The sequence below is a fragment of the Corylus avellana genome, chromosome ca8 (assembly GCF_901000735.1).
Source record: "Corylus avellana chromosome ca8, CavTom2PMs-1.0".
NCBI lineage: Eukaryota > Viridiplantae > Streptophyta > Magnoliopsida > Fagales > Betulaceae > Corylus > Corylus avellana.
Genome location: NC_081548.1, coordinates 20,646,770 through 20,664,438, shown reverse-complemented (window position 1 = coordinate 20,664,438; position 17,669 = coordinate 20,646,770). Strand labels below are relative to the sequence as shown.

At 37.3% G+C, this 17,669-nt stretch overlaps 2 protein-coding genes and 1 non-coding gene across 4 annotated transcripts; 1 reads left to right on the top strand and 2 right to left on the bottom strand.

Annotated features, from left to right (window-relative positions):
* Nucleotides 1-2,277: 2,277 nt before the first annotated feature.
* On the bottom strand, nucleotides 2,278-8,941 carry LOC132190159 (QWRF motif-containing protein 2-like). Its single transcript, XM_059605061.1, has 6 exons — nucleotides 7,256-8,941; nucleotides 4,988-5,107; nucleotides 4,266-4,382; nucleotides 4,026-4,115; nucleotides 2,845-2,952; nucleotides 2,278-2,671 (listed from the first exon to the last, which is right to left on the bottom strand). Exons 1-6 carry the CDS (start codon nucleotides 8,651-8,653, stop codon nucleotides 2,597-2,599), a joined length of 1,908 nt encoding a protein of 635 aa, XP_059461044.1. The 5' UTR covers nucleotides 8,654-8,941; the 3' UTR covers nucleotides 2,278-2,596.
* Nucleotides 8,942-15,639: 6,698 nt separating this feature from the next.
* On the bottom strand, nucleotides 15,640-17,067 carry LOC132190218 (uncharacterized). Of its 2 annotated transcripts, none has more exons than XM_059605139.1 (3): nucleotides 16,626-17,067; nucleotides 16,259-16,320; nucleotides 15,640-16,037 (listed from the first exon to the last, which is right to left on the bottom strand). In XM_059605139.1, exons 1-3 carry the CDS (start codon nucleotides 16,720-16,722, stop codon nucleotides 15,846-15,848), a joined length of 351 nt encoding a protein of 116 aa, XP_059461122.1. In that variant the 5' UTR covers nucleotides 16,723-17,067; the 3' UTR covers nucleotides 15,640-15,845. The 2 variants fall into 2 exon arrangements, with proteins under 2 accessions (XP_059461122.1, XP_059461123.1); XM_059605140.1 differs by having other exon boundaries at nucleotides 15,640-16,034; nucleotides 16,626-17,059.
* Nucleotides 17,068-17,281: 214 nt separating this feature from the next.
* On the top strand, nucleotides 17,282-17,354 carry TRNAA-CGC (transfer RNA alanine (anticodon CGC)). The gene has a single exon. It is a non-coding gene; the product is annotated as a tRNA-Ala (tRNA).
* The last annotated feature ends 315 nt before the right edge of the window (nucleotides 17,355-17,669 follow it).

The window sequence follows — 17,669 nt, the reverse complement described above, 5'->3', positions numbered from 1 at the left end:
GTGCTCCTTCAATATAGAACCTAATGGGTTCTAGAAACTTGTTTTCACATTAATGGAAGAAATGGAAATTCTGTTGCAAAAAAAAAAAAAAACATTTCATAAATAGGGTGGTTCCTCTGCATCAATTGTCAATTACCACAGAGGTAGGAAACTTACAATTATCGTGTAATAGTTTTTATGGAAACTACTCTTTTTTTCAACACATTACCATATAGAAAGGGTTTGCCAATAATGATTTTCAAAGCCTCAAAGCCCACGTAATTAATGAAACTCGCAACTCTTAATTATAAATTCTGCTTTCGCTTTCTATGGATTCGAATTTGATGCGGTAGTATTTAAAATGTAGGTTTTAAAAACAAATAATAAAAAACTTATTAAAACTTAAAAATTATAAAAAAAATAATAATTAAAAAACTAAAGCTAAAAAAAGAAAAAGAAAAAGGGGTGGCCGAGCACCCATTTTTGCCAAGGGGTGGCCAGTCACCACATTTTGGCCAAGGGGATGGCTGGAGCCACTTGCCATGGCCGGTCAGCAACCCCCATGGCCTTTGGGGTAGTCGGACCACCCCAAAAAGGCCAATAAAAAAAAAAAAAAAAATTTGTGGGTTTGGTTTTTTTGAATGGCTGGTCTATCTTGGTTGTAAGGGGTGGCGAAACCACCAAAAGCCTTGGGGTAGATCGTATTTTCTACTCAAGGATAATGGTTTGGCTAAAATGACGCTGGGAATTAATTAGGTAAATGCCGAAAAGGTAAAAAAAAAAAAAAATTGTGGCTTTGGTTTTGGTGTTTGGACCACTTGTCTGCGACATGAGAGTGTGACCAACCCCATGGTTTTGTATGGGGTGGATACCAATATGGGGTGGCGAGAACCACTGACGGTATGGGGGATTGAAGAACCACCCCATGTAGCCGACAGGTGGTCCGATCACCCCCAAAAACTAAACTTTTTTTTTTTTTTGGTGCCCTTTTGGGGTGGCCGGACCACCCCCAATGGCCATGAGCCACCCACCCCTTGGCCAAAATGGCCACCCCATTTTGGCAGTTTTTGGTTTTCTCTACTTTTTTGTTTTAATTTTTTAATATTTTTAATTATTGATTTTTTATAATTTTTTTTTAAAAAAAAGCTAAACGACAAAGCTATGCAGTAGTTCTTACTACCCCATAGAAGCCGAATCTGCTTTCTATACACGGGTGGGTGACGGAAGTCAGAAGTAACCTTGAAAAAATGCAGAGGATTCAGAACAGTCAAAACTAATGGAGCCTACGATCGAGTTCCTCCATCTTTAAATTGTTCTTCAAGTGGCAGAACGTTCTTATGACCATGCCACCATCATCATATGGTTGATATTTTATATGTTTACATATGGAAAGCAGAAAGGGCCAAGGCCAAACTGAACCAAGAGATTGATACAAGCGTATTGAGGCCTTTTGCAACTCCAAGGAACTGGAGGGGTCTGTAATTTCAAAGATCGAGACCGTTCATCCAGTCCAGACCATTCATTTGGATGAACGGGTTTAGATTTAGCTACAAATAAAAAAGTAAACAAGAATTAAAAAGAAGCTAGTAGGTGACTGGATCAGGATCTAGATTCTCAAATTATGTAATTTATATTGTCTTTAGGTATCGAAACGCTTAAAAAATGTCACCTATTAAAAATGTCAAAAAGAATTTTTTCTCAAAAAGCTTTATTTTCACTTATGTAGAAATATTTATTCTTTATAAATTAAAAAGACAATTTTGGCTCCAAACAGCTTTTTTACGACATAGAAAGCAAAAACTTGATGAAAATATGTTCAATTCTTAACAGTAACATATGTGGCATTTTTAAAGCATTTCGATGCTTAAAAAAAAAAAACAAAAATTGTATAATTTGATAATCTACTAACCACCCTCACACGGGTTGGCACCCAAGGTTGTCATTGGCAAGGGGATGGCCGACCACCCCTCAATAGTTAGAAACAAAGACTTCCAAGTAACACTCTACCACCACTAATCTATTCCTTCCTTAACATCCTCCCACTCAAACATACCCACATTCTGATTTTAGCTTTTCCTTTTCAAATTTGTAACGCTAACCGTAGAAATTGACTTGTGGGTATTGAATTTGAGTTTGCAGCGAGGCCCATCCGGAAAGAAGGCCCCAGAAAAGGTACCCTTCAGTGAGAATAAAACAACACAGTTTGGTTAAATCTAGACCCTTCGTTTTACAGTAGATCCTACAAAGAGAACGTTAAAGCAAATAGATGAAGAGATAAGAGACATAACTGGATCAGAATTTAAGAGAACACTATTGAATTAAGAAAACCCGAACCATCATTACACATATTTACATATACATTCCTCAGGCCTATAAGAAAATACATGTATGCAATCTAATTTCGATATTATAAGTAACGTCCATTTCCATCTATTCATAGGAAATACCATCATACCGCTAAATTTTATGTACCAACAAGGGCCAAGATCAGCACTCTTTTATGCCACAACCAAACATAACTCTCTTATTGCCTCCGATTCCAAGGATCCAAGGAAAAAAGGTGTGATTTGATGTGATGTTAGCAATTTAAAGGTAGGCAAGTCAAATGATAAGAGCTTTATACATTCATTGTCAGGTTAGGAGGTACACGCTTTAGTTGTACAATATGTGTTCTCAGGCTACATTCCGTCACCTGGACATAACAGATAAGTTGTTATTCAATGAAAAAACAAGAAACATTGGATGCCAACAGCTGATTTAATGATAAGAAATTAGACTTCTGCTTTTACTTGGTTTATTGGGAGACAGCTGTTGCCATGTTCCCAGGCATTCATTATATGGTGACTACAAAAATAGAACAGTTACCTGCGTGGCTGCAATTGTTGACAGCAGATCCTTGCACTGATAAAGCAAAGCTCGCTCTTTGGCACTTACATTTGCAAGTTCAGCAACCAAAGAGTTAGCATCCCCAACCTATCAATAATAACAAATTGTAGAGGTAAGGTGTTAATAGAGGCTCAACATTGCAGGTGCTAAATGAGATTGCTAGACTGTAGTAAAAATCTTTTGCCTCCTACAATAGCAGTGTGTTTTTAGGTTACATTACCTTCAAAATTTCATTATGTTTACAGTGTTTGTAAAAGCCAAAATATGAGGCTGTACTGAAATTTACGTTGAAGGACCAATGCAGATTAATTAAATAAGTTGAATGCATTCAGAAATTAAATAAGACATATGCATGTGTGAGTGTTGCAAGAGTAAAAAAGCATATACTCGCAGATAATATCGTTGACTTGAGATAACCAATCAAAAACAAAAACAATCTAACCAAATTAAACTAATAAAAAGATCAAAAAAAAACCTAGAATTGTCTAGTGTTATTTCAGAATGACATTAGAGTTTCTTCCCCACGGGCAAGGAGATAAACAGGGATTCTCGGGGGCATATAAGGAACAAATTGAAGAGATTGTGTGTTAAAAGGAAAAGTGCAGGTGCCATTAATTAAAAGAAGAAAAGGGTAAAAAGGCAGAAAAGCTGAAACACATGGGATTTAGATGGAAGTGACCTAAAGGGTTATAGCCCCCACTTAGAGAAGAAAATGGTCTCCACGTCTGCTATAAGAGTCCGTGAGGACCAAAAGAGGAAGATAAATCAATCATATCTGAACAAATCAGTACGATCTCCATGGACAAAATTATCAATTGCTCACAACTTCATCACGAAGGCCATGGAGATCTGATTAATACCATTACTAGGGAAAACAACAGATTATTTTATAACATTCTATTTCAAGTAACAATGATATTTTCAATAAAATTAGTTTATTAGGGATTTATATTGTATTTAACATTTTTGCTAGGCAAGTTTCAAACCTTAGACCTACCACAACCAACACCCATGCACACAGCTTTATGCTCCATTTAAAATTAATACAACATGCGATGTTTGCACCACCCAACCCCCTTCCCCTCTCTCCTTTTAAAGAATAAATTAGATGCATAGAGCAACTCAGGGGATTTAAAAAAGAAAAAAGAAAAAAAAATCACCTTTGATAACAATAAACAGATTGAGGATGCCATGGCCTGCATAACATCAAGAGCTGAACAAATAGCATCCTTCACATTTTGGACATCAGCCTGTAGCAACAAAAGAACCAAATAAAAATTTTATTGCCAAAATAATGACAACTTTTTTGGCCATCAGCCTGTAGCAACAAAAGAACCAAATAAAAATTTTATTTCCAAAATAATGACAACTTTTTTGGCAGCAGAGATGTTAATGCTTACCTTTGCCCCACCAACAACTGGAAGGCGGAGAGTGCTAGCCTTCAAAGCTTCAGTAGCCCCTGACAGAGAACTGCAGTAATCCTGGTCCACAAGAGCCCAGTCTTCCAAATATGCCATCTGCACTCATCAAGCATAATTAGGACAAAATGCAACACCTAGACAGAAAGCGGTGCTAACAAACCCTCTTATTTACAATCATGCAGGCATCTCAACATCTTCATGACATCAACAGGAGAGATTAAGAAAAAAAAAACCTAAGAGTTAGCTGTTGTTAACATTTTTAAGCACGCGTGAATTATAGAATTGCATTCGCGGCAATGACTGGGGAGAGATTTAGGTGTATCATAGACCATTTTGTAAGAATTTGCTTCCCTAGCTCATCCAGCAATTATTCAAATTTTATCAAGGAGCTCAGCCCCTCCATGCTTCATTTTCCAAAAATAGTTATCAAAAAAAAAAGAGACGCCCAGGGAGGAGGGGATTCTTTAGTAATAACAACAGAGTAAAATGAAGTGAAATATTAACCCCCCCCCCCCCAAAAAAAAAAAAACTTTCAATACCAGCTGCATACCTATTTACTGAATCATTCACAAACAATTATGGAAAACATGGATAAACCAAAGTACAAATAAACTAAATGACAACGGCAATTCTCTTAAACACTAATTGGCACATTTGACAGTTCATTATATACATAAGAAAAGTGTAGTCACAAATCTTACTTGCCCCTTTAGGATGGAATTTAGCTTCAAATTTTGCTTCAGCAGTTGTAACTCAGTTCTCTTGGCTCTAACAGATTCCCGTAGTTTTAAGGTAGTTACTCGTGCATTATAAAGGCTTCTCTGATACAAAGAAACATTTATGCAAGAAAATTGCTCTTAATAACTTGAGATGTTAAACTGAAGATAACTGAATAGCTAAAAGTAAAACATTTGAAACATAAAAGAAAGTGGCAAGCAAAACAAGAAAAATAAACATATGCTCCGTTTGTGTGTGTGGGCACATGTGAATGCACATATACTCCTATAAAGTATGTCATCTCAACAAGCAGATATGTCCTCATCAAAGATATAACCATGGCATATGTGGAAATCCTAAATAACTTGACTTTATTGGCATAACCAGAGAATTTTTCCGGTGGATCCACACACATACGCACAACACTGGGGTTTTGGCTTGCATCTTCTATGAACATAACACAATATGGTGGCAAATACATCTATCTTACATAGGACCCAGCCAATGCATATAATGCATGGAACATAAAAGAATGAGATCTAATGAATGTGATTATTACCAGATTACCATTTGTTCATGCACATATTCAATATGATGCTAATGTCCGCAGCTAATGCACATAATTTAGAAGACAATGGTAAGTTAATGGTAGGGACGTTAACAGTTCTTGGTGTAGTACGGATCTATTTTGAGAAAACAAAAATGATAACAGGCATTTTGGAGAACTAATTTGTACCCACAACAGTTGATGGCGATCATAACAAGATTATTCTGAAATGAAGCTTTCCATATTGCTGGTTATCAGACTCTACACATTTTTCAAGACAAAGTTGTGTTGAAAGCCTTATTCCTCCAAAAAATAATCATACAAATGCTACACTACAGAAACTAACCACCAAATATTTCAACACGAATTACTTTAATTGCATGTAATCTATCCATGAACTAAACTGGCCTGTAATCTTCTCTCTATATACAGCCTATACATTGTAGGAGAACTAGAAAATATTCATTCAGTCCCTTCTAGAAATCACCTGTACAAACTTCAAAAACCCTAAAATGTCTCGCATGATAAAAGTCAAGTACTTCATGATTAAAATATTATCTAGTTGCATTGCATCATAAGTATGCCCCCCCCCCCCCCCCCAAAATAAAAAATCTACACAATCACCCTTGAAATTTCCTTAAAACTTATCCAAAAACAAATCCTTAAAACTGACCATTGATATTAACTCTTAACATCACAAGTCCTTGTTAACACATATCACTATCTAATTCTAGACGAAATTTGCCTCCTTTCGTTCTACATTTCCGCCATCCCTTCTACAACAACTTCCCTCCCCAGCCACCTGAGTTTAGATATTACAATTGTTCTTTTCTTCAATCCTATAAAAATTACTAAAAGCTTCATTTATGTTGAACAATTCCATTTCTTCACTCTTTGCTGCTTATTCACACATTTACCACCAAACTACCAATGTGATCAACCATTCAATGAATAATAGCTAGTTGTTTAAAAAATTGTAAGACTACCCATTTTAAGCCAGATAGCCCAAATCTTTGCATTCTGCAATTCCCACTAGCTGCATCAATCTATTGAACTCACCTTTCAATTTCTTCCTCAGAGTAACTTCTTACAAACCAATCCTCTCCCTCCTAGACATTCAACTTTTTTAACCTTCAACCTCCCTTGCCTCCCACTGAACTATCCACTCCGCCATGCTCATTGCTAGATCCACACAAAGTATTGCACGAGACCATTTTTTCTTTTTCTTTTTCTTTTTCTTTTTTTTGACTAACCTTATTCATCTGATCTATCGAGCTTCAACAAGCATACTGCATATACCATTCCCTTTTTCTTGCCTACCTCATACCGCATCCTTTCTCCCCTTATCATGAGTTTTTCATTTTTAAGATAACATGGTCCCAGAACATAAAATGATACAGCTTATTCTTTCCGTGGGTACCAGAACATGAAATCAATGCCATAGTATATTTGAAGTAATCACAAGTTTTTGCAAGCAAAAGAATCCTAATGATGAAATGAACCACATAGAAAAACAAAATAAATTTGTATGAAGAACATAACAACAAAAACGAAAATTACACCATGTATCAAATGATAATGATAACCATACGAATTTCCACAATCAACAAAAAGCAGACCACCATTGCAAGAAAAAAGCAGCAACAGAGAAAATAGAAATATAATACAATCAACATCAGCTCAGGATTAAGTCCAGGAACTATACCTCTGCATTCGACCTCTGCGCAGAGAGGGCAGCACCTGCTCTAGCATTCACAAAACGCCATTGCAAGAAACGGTTATGCAAGATCCTCAACACATGCGCATCAACCATCCGGTTGTCCCCAATCCTCCCTCTCCGAACATCAACAGCAAAACTTAAAATCGACGGTGTGTTGCTCAAATTACTATTCGGTGTACTAGCCACCCCATTCCGCATTCGAGACGGGCTTGTTCCCCTCAACGGCGACAAGCACGACGCTCCAAGCTTACTCGGCGAGGCTGGCCGAGCCGCCCCTCGAACAGGAGACAACTGTCCCCTGCTATTTCCAACCCCTCGGGGGGAAGATACTGGACTATCTATGGACAACTTCTTGGGCGCAATAAGCTTTGGTGGAGGAGGGGCCATGGTTTTGGTGCCAACGGTCTTCGCTGTTGATGGCCAGCAGGGCTCCGGTTGACGCCGCAACCGGTTGTTAGTCTCTTGCCAAAACCTCGCCGGGACTACTACCCCACGAGGTCCACCACGCTGCTCTTGTGCTCCTCCATCACCACCACCACCACCACCACAGTCCTGTGCTCCAGAAGTACTACCAGAAGACACGCTTTCGGTATCAGAAGCAGCGATGCCTGAATCGCCCTCAACAGCTAGCTCAACTGCCTTCTCCGATTCCGAACAAAGTCTCGCGCTAACGTCCACGGTTGAATTTTGCAATGCCCTAACCACACTGCCTGCGGATCCACCGGCCTTTTTCCTCTCGTCGGTGAAATCCAAGCTCCGACTCATACAATTAGCTTGCCTTAACCTCCCAGGCCATCGCTGCTGATCCGTTACCGGCCTCGAATTCTCGGTCTGATCGGCAGCTCTCGTCGGCATCATAGCCTTCCTCCTCTCCGGCGTACCCTTCCTCGCGCTCGGCGACGGCGCCGGCTTGGCCTTGCTGACCTGGAGCGAGAACGATTCGCCCTGAAACGACACTGACAAGCTCCTCGCCGATGTGAACAACAGCTTCTGAGCCGCGGACACTTCACCATTGCCGCTCCCGGCTCTCAAATCCAGAGAATTAGGCCGCGGAGTAGCCATCCGCTTCCGCTCCACCGACTGAGCCCGCTTCGCCAGCGTCGAAACCGACGGCATCGGAGTCATCGTAGCAGTCCTCGAAACCAACGGCGACGGACATCGTCTAGAATTCGAAGCCGAAGAAGAAGAAGTAGAAGTAGAAGAAGAGGAGGAGGAGGAAGAGGACATGTAGCGCGAAGTAACTTCTCGGGCTTTGGGCCTGCGGTGAGGAGCGGTGCCATTGTCGGGCTCGGAGGGCAACAGAGGCGGCCTTGTAGGGTTTTGCAGAGGCCCACCACGGGCCGTTGTTTTCGGGTTCAACGCCGTGGACACAGCGGCTACCATCTTCAATATCCCAAAATCAATCCCAATCTCATTCTTCCAAGTCGCCTAAACCTGCAAGCAGCTTGGATTGGGAAAGTGGGAAACCGAGCAACACAGAGAGAGAGAGTAGAGCAAGAGAGAAATTAGAGAGAGCGAGTGAGTGCCAAATCTTGATGAGGTTTTTAGAGGCTTTTTAATGGAGTAAAATTTTTAGAGCGACAACAAATTGACCGGAATTATGACCGTTACGTGTCGCCGGCCAGAGAGCGACTGGGAAAGTGTTTAGGCGAGATTTGAGAGCATAACTGTCGTACTAAGGATTGCTGCTTGGACCGGAGATTTTTAACTAAATTCTTTTTACTTTTTTAAAATCACAAGAATGAAATCGCTACTCGCGCAGCTTATAAAAATTAGGAACTCGCGTGCTCAAAAGGCAACGTGTATAGTTGAAGGGTATTTACGTAAATGTGGTAATTGGAGTGAAGTGTTTTTGTGGGGTTTTAGTCTTTTGAGTGAGAGGTTTACTTGTTTGCACGCCACACGAGCAAATCCCCCATACGGAAAGATTTCAAGGCGACCCGTGGAGTGGGATGTTGAGGAGAGTGTGTGAATCTTCGGAGAGACGTTACGCAAACGACAGTAGAATTTAAATTAAAAATGTATTTTTTTTGGAAGTGAATATTATGGGAAAGAAATTAAAAATAGCCGTTTTAGCTTTTGCTTTAAACCCCGATTCAGACGAAAGCTACAAATTTGGGGGGGCGGAGCGGGCCCAAATTCAATCAATTTAATGTCAATTTGAGAAATTATTAGTTATGATTGTAGACTTGTAAGTCCATGCCCGTGCCCATCCATCCAATCTATATGCCACATCTACTTATTATTATGAAATAGATAATAATTTTTATAGGGTCTTGGTACAAATTAAGGCTTTTGTGCCCTCAAATAAGAAGGTGATACATCAGCGTGGAACACTATAACAAAAATATGGTGTTCCACCTAATCTTTTTTCTAAAATACCTAAAACAAAACACCTTCTAGAATAGCCTTTTTCATATTTTTCTCCAAAACTACCCCAGCCACCAACCTGCCACTGGAGACGCCGCTGGCCGGTACAGAAAAGATTATTCTAGAAAGTGTTTTGTTTTAAGTATTTTAGAAAAAAGATTAGGTGGAACACCATATTTTTGTTATAATATTCCATTCTAATGCGTCACATTCTTATTGGAGGGCACAAAGGCCTTGATTTATGCCAAGACCCTATAGAAGTTATTCTCCATGAAATAATATAATTAATAGAATATTGCTGGTCAATTTTGATTTTATGAATGGTTGCTTTCATACTTTTTTTTTTTTTTCTCCTTCTTCTTCTTAAGATTCATTGTATATCTTATTATGAGAGAAAACAACAAGTATGAAAAAAAATCAATGCAGATATTTCTAAATTGAATAACGTTACTGTTCGTACTCATTTCACACCGGTTTATATGACATATTTTGAGTAGTATTTTTTTTTATAATAATTTTATTTTATTTATTATTATTATTATTATTATTATTATTTTTTATTTTTATTTTTTGGGTTTGGTTGACGGGTGATTATTGACCAAATCATATGAGTGCTATTTGTTTAGTATAATTAGGTTATAACAAGAGGAAGAATGATGGCAGCACCTAAGAAAACAAGTCCCAAAATATAAAAAAGTGACTTAGCGTTAGCAATAACCAAAGGCTAACAAACTTTGAATCTTATGAAAGTGAAAAGGACAATCACCCTCCCGTCTTTGAGGTTTAGCAACTTCAATATCTTTAAGTTAATCCTAAGCCACACTAATTGCCTTTCTACCAAGTGGGATATCAAACCCAACAAACTCCTTCCTACCCAAAACACCTACATTTTCTAATTATATAATTATTTGGGTGAAATTTAAAACAATTTAGATGAAACATAATAAAAAATGTATATAGTTTTATTTTGTTATATCTAATGGTGTACATGTTTCCATGCCATTTAAAAATGGCGTGGTAACATATTCACCATATGCAGAGGGACCTACACATAAGCTTGGGTGGCAACATACTCGCCATATCGATCACTAATATATTCAGGGCATAATTAAATCATGTTATTTGATAACTTTAGGGCTAATATCAGGATCCATCATGAACTTTTTTATTACTATTTAAGACACCTTTTTTACACTAAGCATATTAGCATGTAAATAAATTGTCCAGTTGAATGGCCTACAGGCACAAATGCCCCAACTGCCCAGAAAGGAAAGAAGGGCACAAATGCCCCAACTTGCACTAACTACCTACTTAAGAAAAGAAGGGGGAGAGAAGTTAAAGCTACAAACCCAACTTTCTCTGATCACCCACAAGGGTGCATTTCTTCCCTCTAGATTGAAAGTACACCAAGTCACCAACCCCTAACTAAATGCCCACTGTAAAACCTAATGTTGACGTGATGTGTGTTAAATAGTTTTTTATGTCGGTTATTTGAAAAAAAAAAAAAAAAAAAATTGAAAGAAAATCACTTAAAATACGCCACATAAGCCGATATAGAACAGATAGCTAACCTATGTCTTTAGGGATTGAACAATGTTCTCAATATGTGTTGAGGGTAAATAGAGTGCCTCTATACATGCAGCAAGCTCTAACTCACAGTGAGAGGATGTGTAGTGCATAAATATGACACCAACCCAGCAGACCATTTAATTCCATCTTTTACTTCATAATTCTGTGTGCCCATTGCATTACAATTGATATGATTGATTGTCTATGCAATTATAACTCTCAACTCTTTTCAGTCTGTTGTGAGTCTGAAAGATAATTGACAGATCTGATAACCCAGCGGCTCACAATATTGCCCAATGAGCTTCCTCTCACCTGCTTACAGGCTCCATTGAATCTCTTCCTACCTTCCTGGCTCTCAATAGTTCATAATGGTGATGGGAAAGATTCCTAATAGAAACCTGTCTTGTATTTTCCTTCCTTTCTTTCTCTTCCTTGTATTCTTCCCCCTCTGTTTCTTTTTTTTTTTTACCTGGATATATCAGGACTTTACCTAACTTGTTGGTATCGTGCATAACAACAATGAATAATATGAAATTAAAAAGTGAGAGGTTAAAAGAAAGTCAAGACACAGATTTAACGTAGTTCGACAATGTTCCTACGTCCATAGAAAGTGCGGTTATACTTTACTATTAATGATTTAGAGTTATAATTGTACGGACGTATTTTGAAAATCTCCAAAATACCTCGTACCATACTTAATAATGTACGGTAAACGTCACTTTGCTCCGTTCACTCCGCTCCATCTACTTGGTCAACCACTAGTGTTTTAATATGAGTCACTAGTTCCAACACAACTAGATCTCCAAGATACTATGCAAAGCACACCATTTACACGGGTTGTGTAAAGTCGAACCTTAGACCAACACAAACCTACCACTTGAGCCAACCGTTGGGGTTTTGTATATTCTTCCCTTTTATCAGTTAATGCATCATTTGTTCAGAATAATATATTGCCCAACATTAATTCCTCAAATAACAGATGTTGAGACTATTAATTGAAATCACATATAATGGACAATAATAACACATGCATGAGTGCAGGTTAAAACGCGTTAAAGGACCACCCACATAGTGCTTTGCTTCTTTGGCACTCGATCCATTAAAGTTTCTTCTTTTTCTTTGTATCTATCTACAAACATGAACCACATATATAGTCCCACTTCTAGAGAAAGCATGATTTCTTCATCTCTTTCTTTGGAATGTGTATTGTGAAAGAGTCATGGTAGTGTTGTAGTGCTATTTCCCATCAACTTTGATACAGAATAACTCAGATCAAGTGGTAAAACTTTTGATTGATATATCAATCTGCATGTTTACTGTTCTGATTAAAATTTTAAAGAATCTTATATAAATAAGGAGTCATGATTCATAATGATGATGATCAAATAGCTTTCTCCAAAACTACTAATGCCAAGTAATCATTGTTTATGCAGATAGAATTATATGACAGTGAGACATGATTACCTGCCCAAAAAGATGAACTAAAGCCAAATTTCCTTCAATTTGTTGGCTAAGTACAACACCTGATCGGCTGTTTAGTACTGTTTTATTGCAAATGCAAGAAACCTGATCACTGTTCTATTGGAACTATAATGAAGCCTAAGTACCCTCTTCCCCACACGAAGATTAAAGAGGGGCAACACTTCAGTGGCAATCATTTTGCAAGCTAAGCAAAAACCATCACTTTCTAGGATGCTCCGTCCCACACTGTCTGGTTCTCTGCCCCCCTACCCGTCGATCTTTCCCCTTGCCTTTTGACTCTTATGGGTCCTACGTCTCTCTATTTCCACAGCCACTGCACTCAAATTCACATATTAATTACTGAATAATTGTATTAGTCCATGTTATAGCATGTCAGCATACCAAATTGGAAGGATAAAGGATGATTGTCAGTCAACCTACTCAACGTTCGGTGGTGGAGTCAGAATTTTAGTTCATAGAGGTCAAGATTAAAAAATAAAATTGAACAAAAATTTATTAAAAATATAGTTAACAAGATAAATTAAAAAAAAAAAAAATTATTGCTTAAAATATATAAGTGTAAATTATAATTTATTTTTGCTTTTTATATTCATAAACAATTAATCTATATTGACCAATCTAAATATAAAATTGGACATAGACATTTTGTTATTTAATAATAAATTAGTGTAAAAATTTGATTACATACCTCTCACAAAAAATAATTAAACACTTTATTTGAATTGTTTAATGGCTTGAAGAAGAGAAATTTGGCTGATTGAATTTGCAAATCGCAAATTTGAAATCACCAAATCGCAACACAGTTTATGAGTTTAGGTTTTACTTTTAATATATATGTAATTAATATGTCAATCGATTGTTAACATACTAAATTCAACTCAACTCTCAAGGTATAATTTCATTTTCCCTTATGATAAAAAATAAAAAAATAAAAAATAAAAAATTGGGGGTTAAGAGGGGGCATATGCTCCCTCTCAGAGCCCCTGGCTCTGCCTCTGTTAACGTTAAATTACCACTTATTCTAAAAACTTAAGTTAATAGAAAAAAGTAAATTTATTAACACTCAATTTCTTCTCTCTTAGACCAGAAAGTTGATATTAATTTGATAGAGATGACATATAGTAGGAGAAAAACTTTACTGATAAATCATGTTTGTTAGGGGTTGGAGAGCATCATCACTTGAGAGACACTTCAAGTTGTAATTGGTTCGTTACTTAAAGTAACACAATCATAAGTAATGTTTGAGAACTTAAGTATGGTAACCCACAATGAAAGTGACTCTAGCCTTGGGAGGAATGATATTCGTGCATGGTCCCATTGCTTTAATGACTATTGCCCTTTTAGAGAAGTAGTGTGACGGTAGGGACTAAAACCAGAAAGAGTTCCTTCTAGCAATTCTTATCATGATTCATGACCCTCTCTGTTTTGATAAAGGGATAAAAAGCAAATGAAGCACAGAGGCAGAAGAAAAGCATTTGGTATGATGTGGATTGATTAGGTTTTCAACCCCCAAAAGTGTTCATTTTGGTGGTTAAGGATTGGGTGATGATATTTGAGGAATGATCAAAATGGGGTGGTTTTGATTTTAGCTTGAGTAGTAAGAAATTTCATTCTATTTTGGATCTAGTCAATGAGATTGGTGCTATTGTACTTGATTGTTATTGAGCTTTCTTGTCTTTTTGAGGCTTTGGTTGGGACTTTGGTTACCCTCTAAATATAGGGTCTTGCCTTACTAACAAGTCGAAAATAGAAATATCTGAAATTTTTCACTCGACGTTACTACTTAATGAAATGTCAAAATATTGCAGTGTAAAAATAATCATGATTAATTTTTTCTTTTCATCACATGACATCCCAAATTCAGAGCTTCTAAACAAACTTCAATTTAAAAGACATCGTGTTGGAGGTTATTATATAGATTGTCATCTCTGATGATTGTTTTCTTATGCTAATTGGGAGGCTGCCATATTGGGAACAGGACTCTCTCCAATTCATTTGAACGGGATAATATCAAGTTAGTTATGTTGGAGGAATATTTTTGTCTTTTCACTTTTTGAGGGGATAAAAATACCCTTCCAATATAACTAACTGGATATTATTCAATTCAAATGAACTAAAGAAGATCTTAATTCGTTGTATTTATGAACAATCTACATCTATTTATTAGACATTGTTGATAGTGGCTCATTCCAGTGCGAAAGCTCAGTACCATGCCATGACTCTCTGCTTTGTGATATAGGTGTTGATGTATCTTCTTCTATGCAAATGGAATGTGACCATCAGGCCATTTATTGTTTGTAATCTAGTATTTCATGAGCGTACTCAATACACTAAGCACATCGAAGTTAATTGCCATTTTATTTGAAATCTCTTAATGCAAAAGCAAATTATAACTCCTTATGGTCAAGTCAAGGATCAAGCTGCATTTGGTAAAGCCCAAGCTGCATTTCAAACTGTTCAAGATTGTACTTTTATTTTTCTATTTTTCTATTTCAAACTGTTCAAGATTGTACTTTTATCTTTTATTTTTCTATTTTCTTTTATTATTTGACTTATTTGTAGTTCGATGAATCGCTTTCAACTTTTGGATCCGGAAACATTCTTAATGGTCTCTCATTCTTTACTCCATTTGATCAAGAATAGAAATGACCCTCCTTATGAACCCTTTTTCTTATTTGATTTTTTTTAAAAAAAAAACGTCTTCAAGGATCAATTGTAGACATTCTTGCCAGGCCATTGGCTAGTTCTTTCTTCAGCTGTATTTGTTTCAAGTTGGGCATGATTGTTTGATCTCTATGCTCCAGCTTGACAGGGAGTGATAAAGAGTTCTTGAGGGAATTATTTACTTCTATTGCTTACAAAGATAAATAAGCGGAGGCTTGTGCCTTTTTAACTGAGGATCTATAAGAAATAAATCTCAATAGAATCTGTTATTGTACCTTAAAACGTTGAGAGAAAAAGACGCCCACATTAATAATAAACACATAGCAACTAGTACAACACAAACACAAGTCGGCCACATAAGCCTAACGCAATATACAAGCTGGTTTGAACAACACGTGCATATTAAATTATTGCAAGATTTCTTCTTTCTTTCTTCTTTTTTTTTCGGCATATTGCAGAAGAAGAAATCTTAAATAGGGTAATTGGTAGATCATCTATTTCTGGGTTGACTAGGAGGGGAAGGTCCTGGAATATATGGCATGAGAGGAGTCCCATGCTGGATTGGTCCGGGTCTTATGGAAGCCTTTGAACATGGAACTGGATCGATGGGCCTGTAATCTTCCAGAATCACCTTGCCTACGTCACTCTTCTTGTCTGAAACCGGATTCTTCCCATTTTCCTGCTTTTTTTTAAAAATAATAATAATAATAATAACATATTCCAAATTTCAATAAAAAAATGCTAATTAAGTATACATAACCAAACTGTTTTGATTTGTGGCCACTTAAAATATCACGTTTTGAAATCGCAAACACATGAAGAACATAAGTTTTGACAAGTTGCTGGATGGTTGTAAAGGATTTCTGAGCCCCAAAAGCCCTTAAAGAGTTACAGTGAATGTACCTTCAGCCTCCTGCTTGTTATGGTCATTGCCATTCCATCACCATGGTGACCCACGGCCGTTTCTGGAATAAATTAAACTCAGGATACTGTAAGCATCTAAAAAGAGTAATTTTTTGAGTTTTGCAACACATAATTTTGAAGTCGTAAATGGTATATATATGAGAGGAGAAACAGACATGAGATTCCATGTTACTTACACATGCACTATTATAGTTGTTTTAATTTCATGAATTTGGCCGTTTTCGAAAGAGATTTAGTGAACCAAAATAAAGAAAGAAACAGAGGATGCATGAATCCTTCAAGAACAGAGGAGGCTGAGAAGAGTAAAATTGCAGAAAAAACAAAAGCAACAAGGAAAAGTGTTTACCGGGAACAAAGGAGGCAGTTACGGTGCACGGGAAGTTAAGGAACAAGAAAGCTGTCCCAACCACCAAGAACAAGACCCATAAACCAGAAAGCTTCATAATGTCCAAATATCAACTGATTCCACCAAACGTGCAGAGAATGAGCTCCAAAACAGAGTGTGTTTCTACCCCTTTTAAGCAACTTAGCCCATATCAGGGAAACAGACAAGAAACATCAGAAGCACCGGCCTTTCGTCACCCCCAAGATTGAGACAACACGAAAGTCTACCAAAAAATCCGTGGAGGATAAGGATTAAGGAGGGAGAAGAACGCCTAAGGACTAAAAAAAACCCATACCTTGAAAATATATAGGTATATGGTTGTTTTTGAAGGGGTGGTAAATGAGAAATAAAGGAGACCATGTGGGTTTCATTGTCTTTCGTTGCCATGAAGATGCGCAGAGGAGTTATTGCTTTTGTTTAGTGTTTGCAGAAACAGTGGGGAATGTAGCGACTTTAATTGCTCAGAGTTGCGGTGGAATGCGAGCCGTTGGGCACGTTTCGGAGCTGCTTGCCGACAGCAAAGCACTTCGGCTACTCCAAAGCGGTAAACTAAAACAGCACCAACACAGTAATTGTTACTTTGACAATATATTGTTCCAATGGATGGGCAGGTGTGAGGGGGTGTAGCTCATATGGTAGAGCGCTCGCTTCGCATGCGAGAGGCACGGGGTTCGATTCCCCGCACCTCCATGTGTCCTTATTTTTTTTGTTTGGAAATAGAAGGGCCCAACATGCTTTTTGTCGATAAAACAAATATAAAGGAAAAGTAAAATATAACCCCGGACAAAAATAGGATTTTTGTCGGCCCATCTCATCTCATTAAGGCCCAAATCTTCTTAGCCATGGGGAGAAGATACTGATTTTTCAAGTGAGGAGTCCTACTTTTCTTCTCTTGTTTCTACTTTCTAATGTAATGATAAAAATTACTATTGAATTAAATAATAAATTAAAATGCATATAACATCGAATTGATGATAATTTTTAGTATCACGTAACAAAGTGAAT

Excerpts from the sequence above, each read along its gene's own strand:
- LOC132190159 (XM_059605061.1), bottom strand. The coding sequence starts at position 8,653 with ATGGTAGCCGCTGTGTCCACGGCGTTGAACCCGAAAACAACGGCCCGT. Across the intron at positions 5,108-7,255 it reads CGCAGAGGTCGAATGCAGAG|AGAAGCCTTTATAATGCACG; the intron begins GTATAGTTCCTG and ends TCTTTGTATCAG. Across the intron at positions 4,383-4,987 it reads ATTCCATCCTAAAGGGGCAA|ATGGCATATTTGGAAGACTG; the intron begins GTAAGATTTGTG and ends TGATGAGTGCAG.
- LOC132190218 (XM_059605139.1), bottom strand. The coding sequence starts at position 16,722 with ATGAAGCTTTCTGGTTTATGGGTCTTGTTCTTGGTGGTTGGGACAGCT. Across the intron at positions 16,321-16,625 it reads AACTGCCTCCTTTGTTCCCG|AAACGGCCGTGGGTCACCAT; the intron begins GTAAACACTTTT and ends AATTTATTCCAG. Across the intron at positions 16,038-16,258 it reads TAACAAGCAGGAGGCTGAAG|CAGGAAAATGGGAAGAATCC; the intron begins GTACATTCACTG and ends TTTAAAAAAAAG.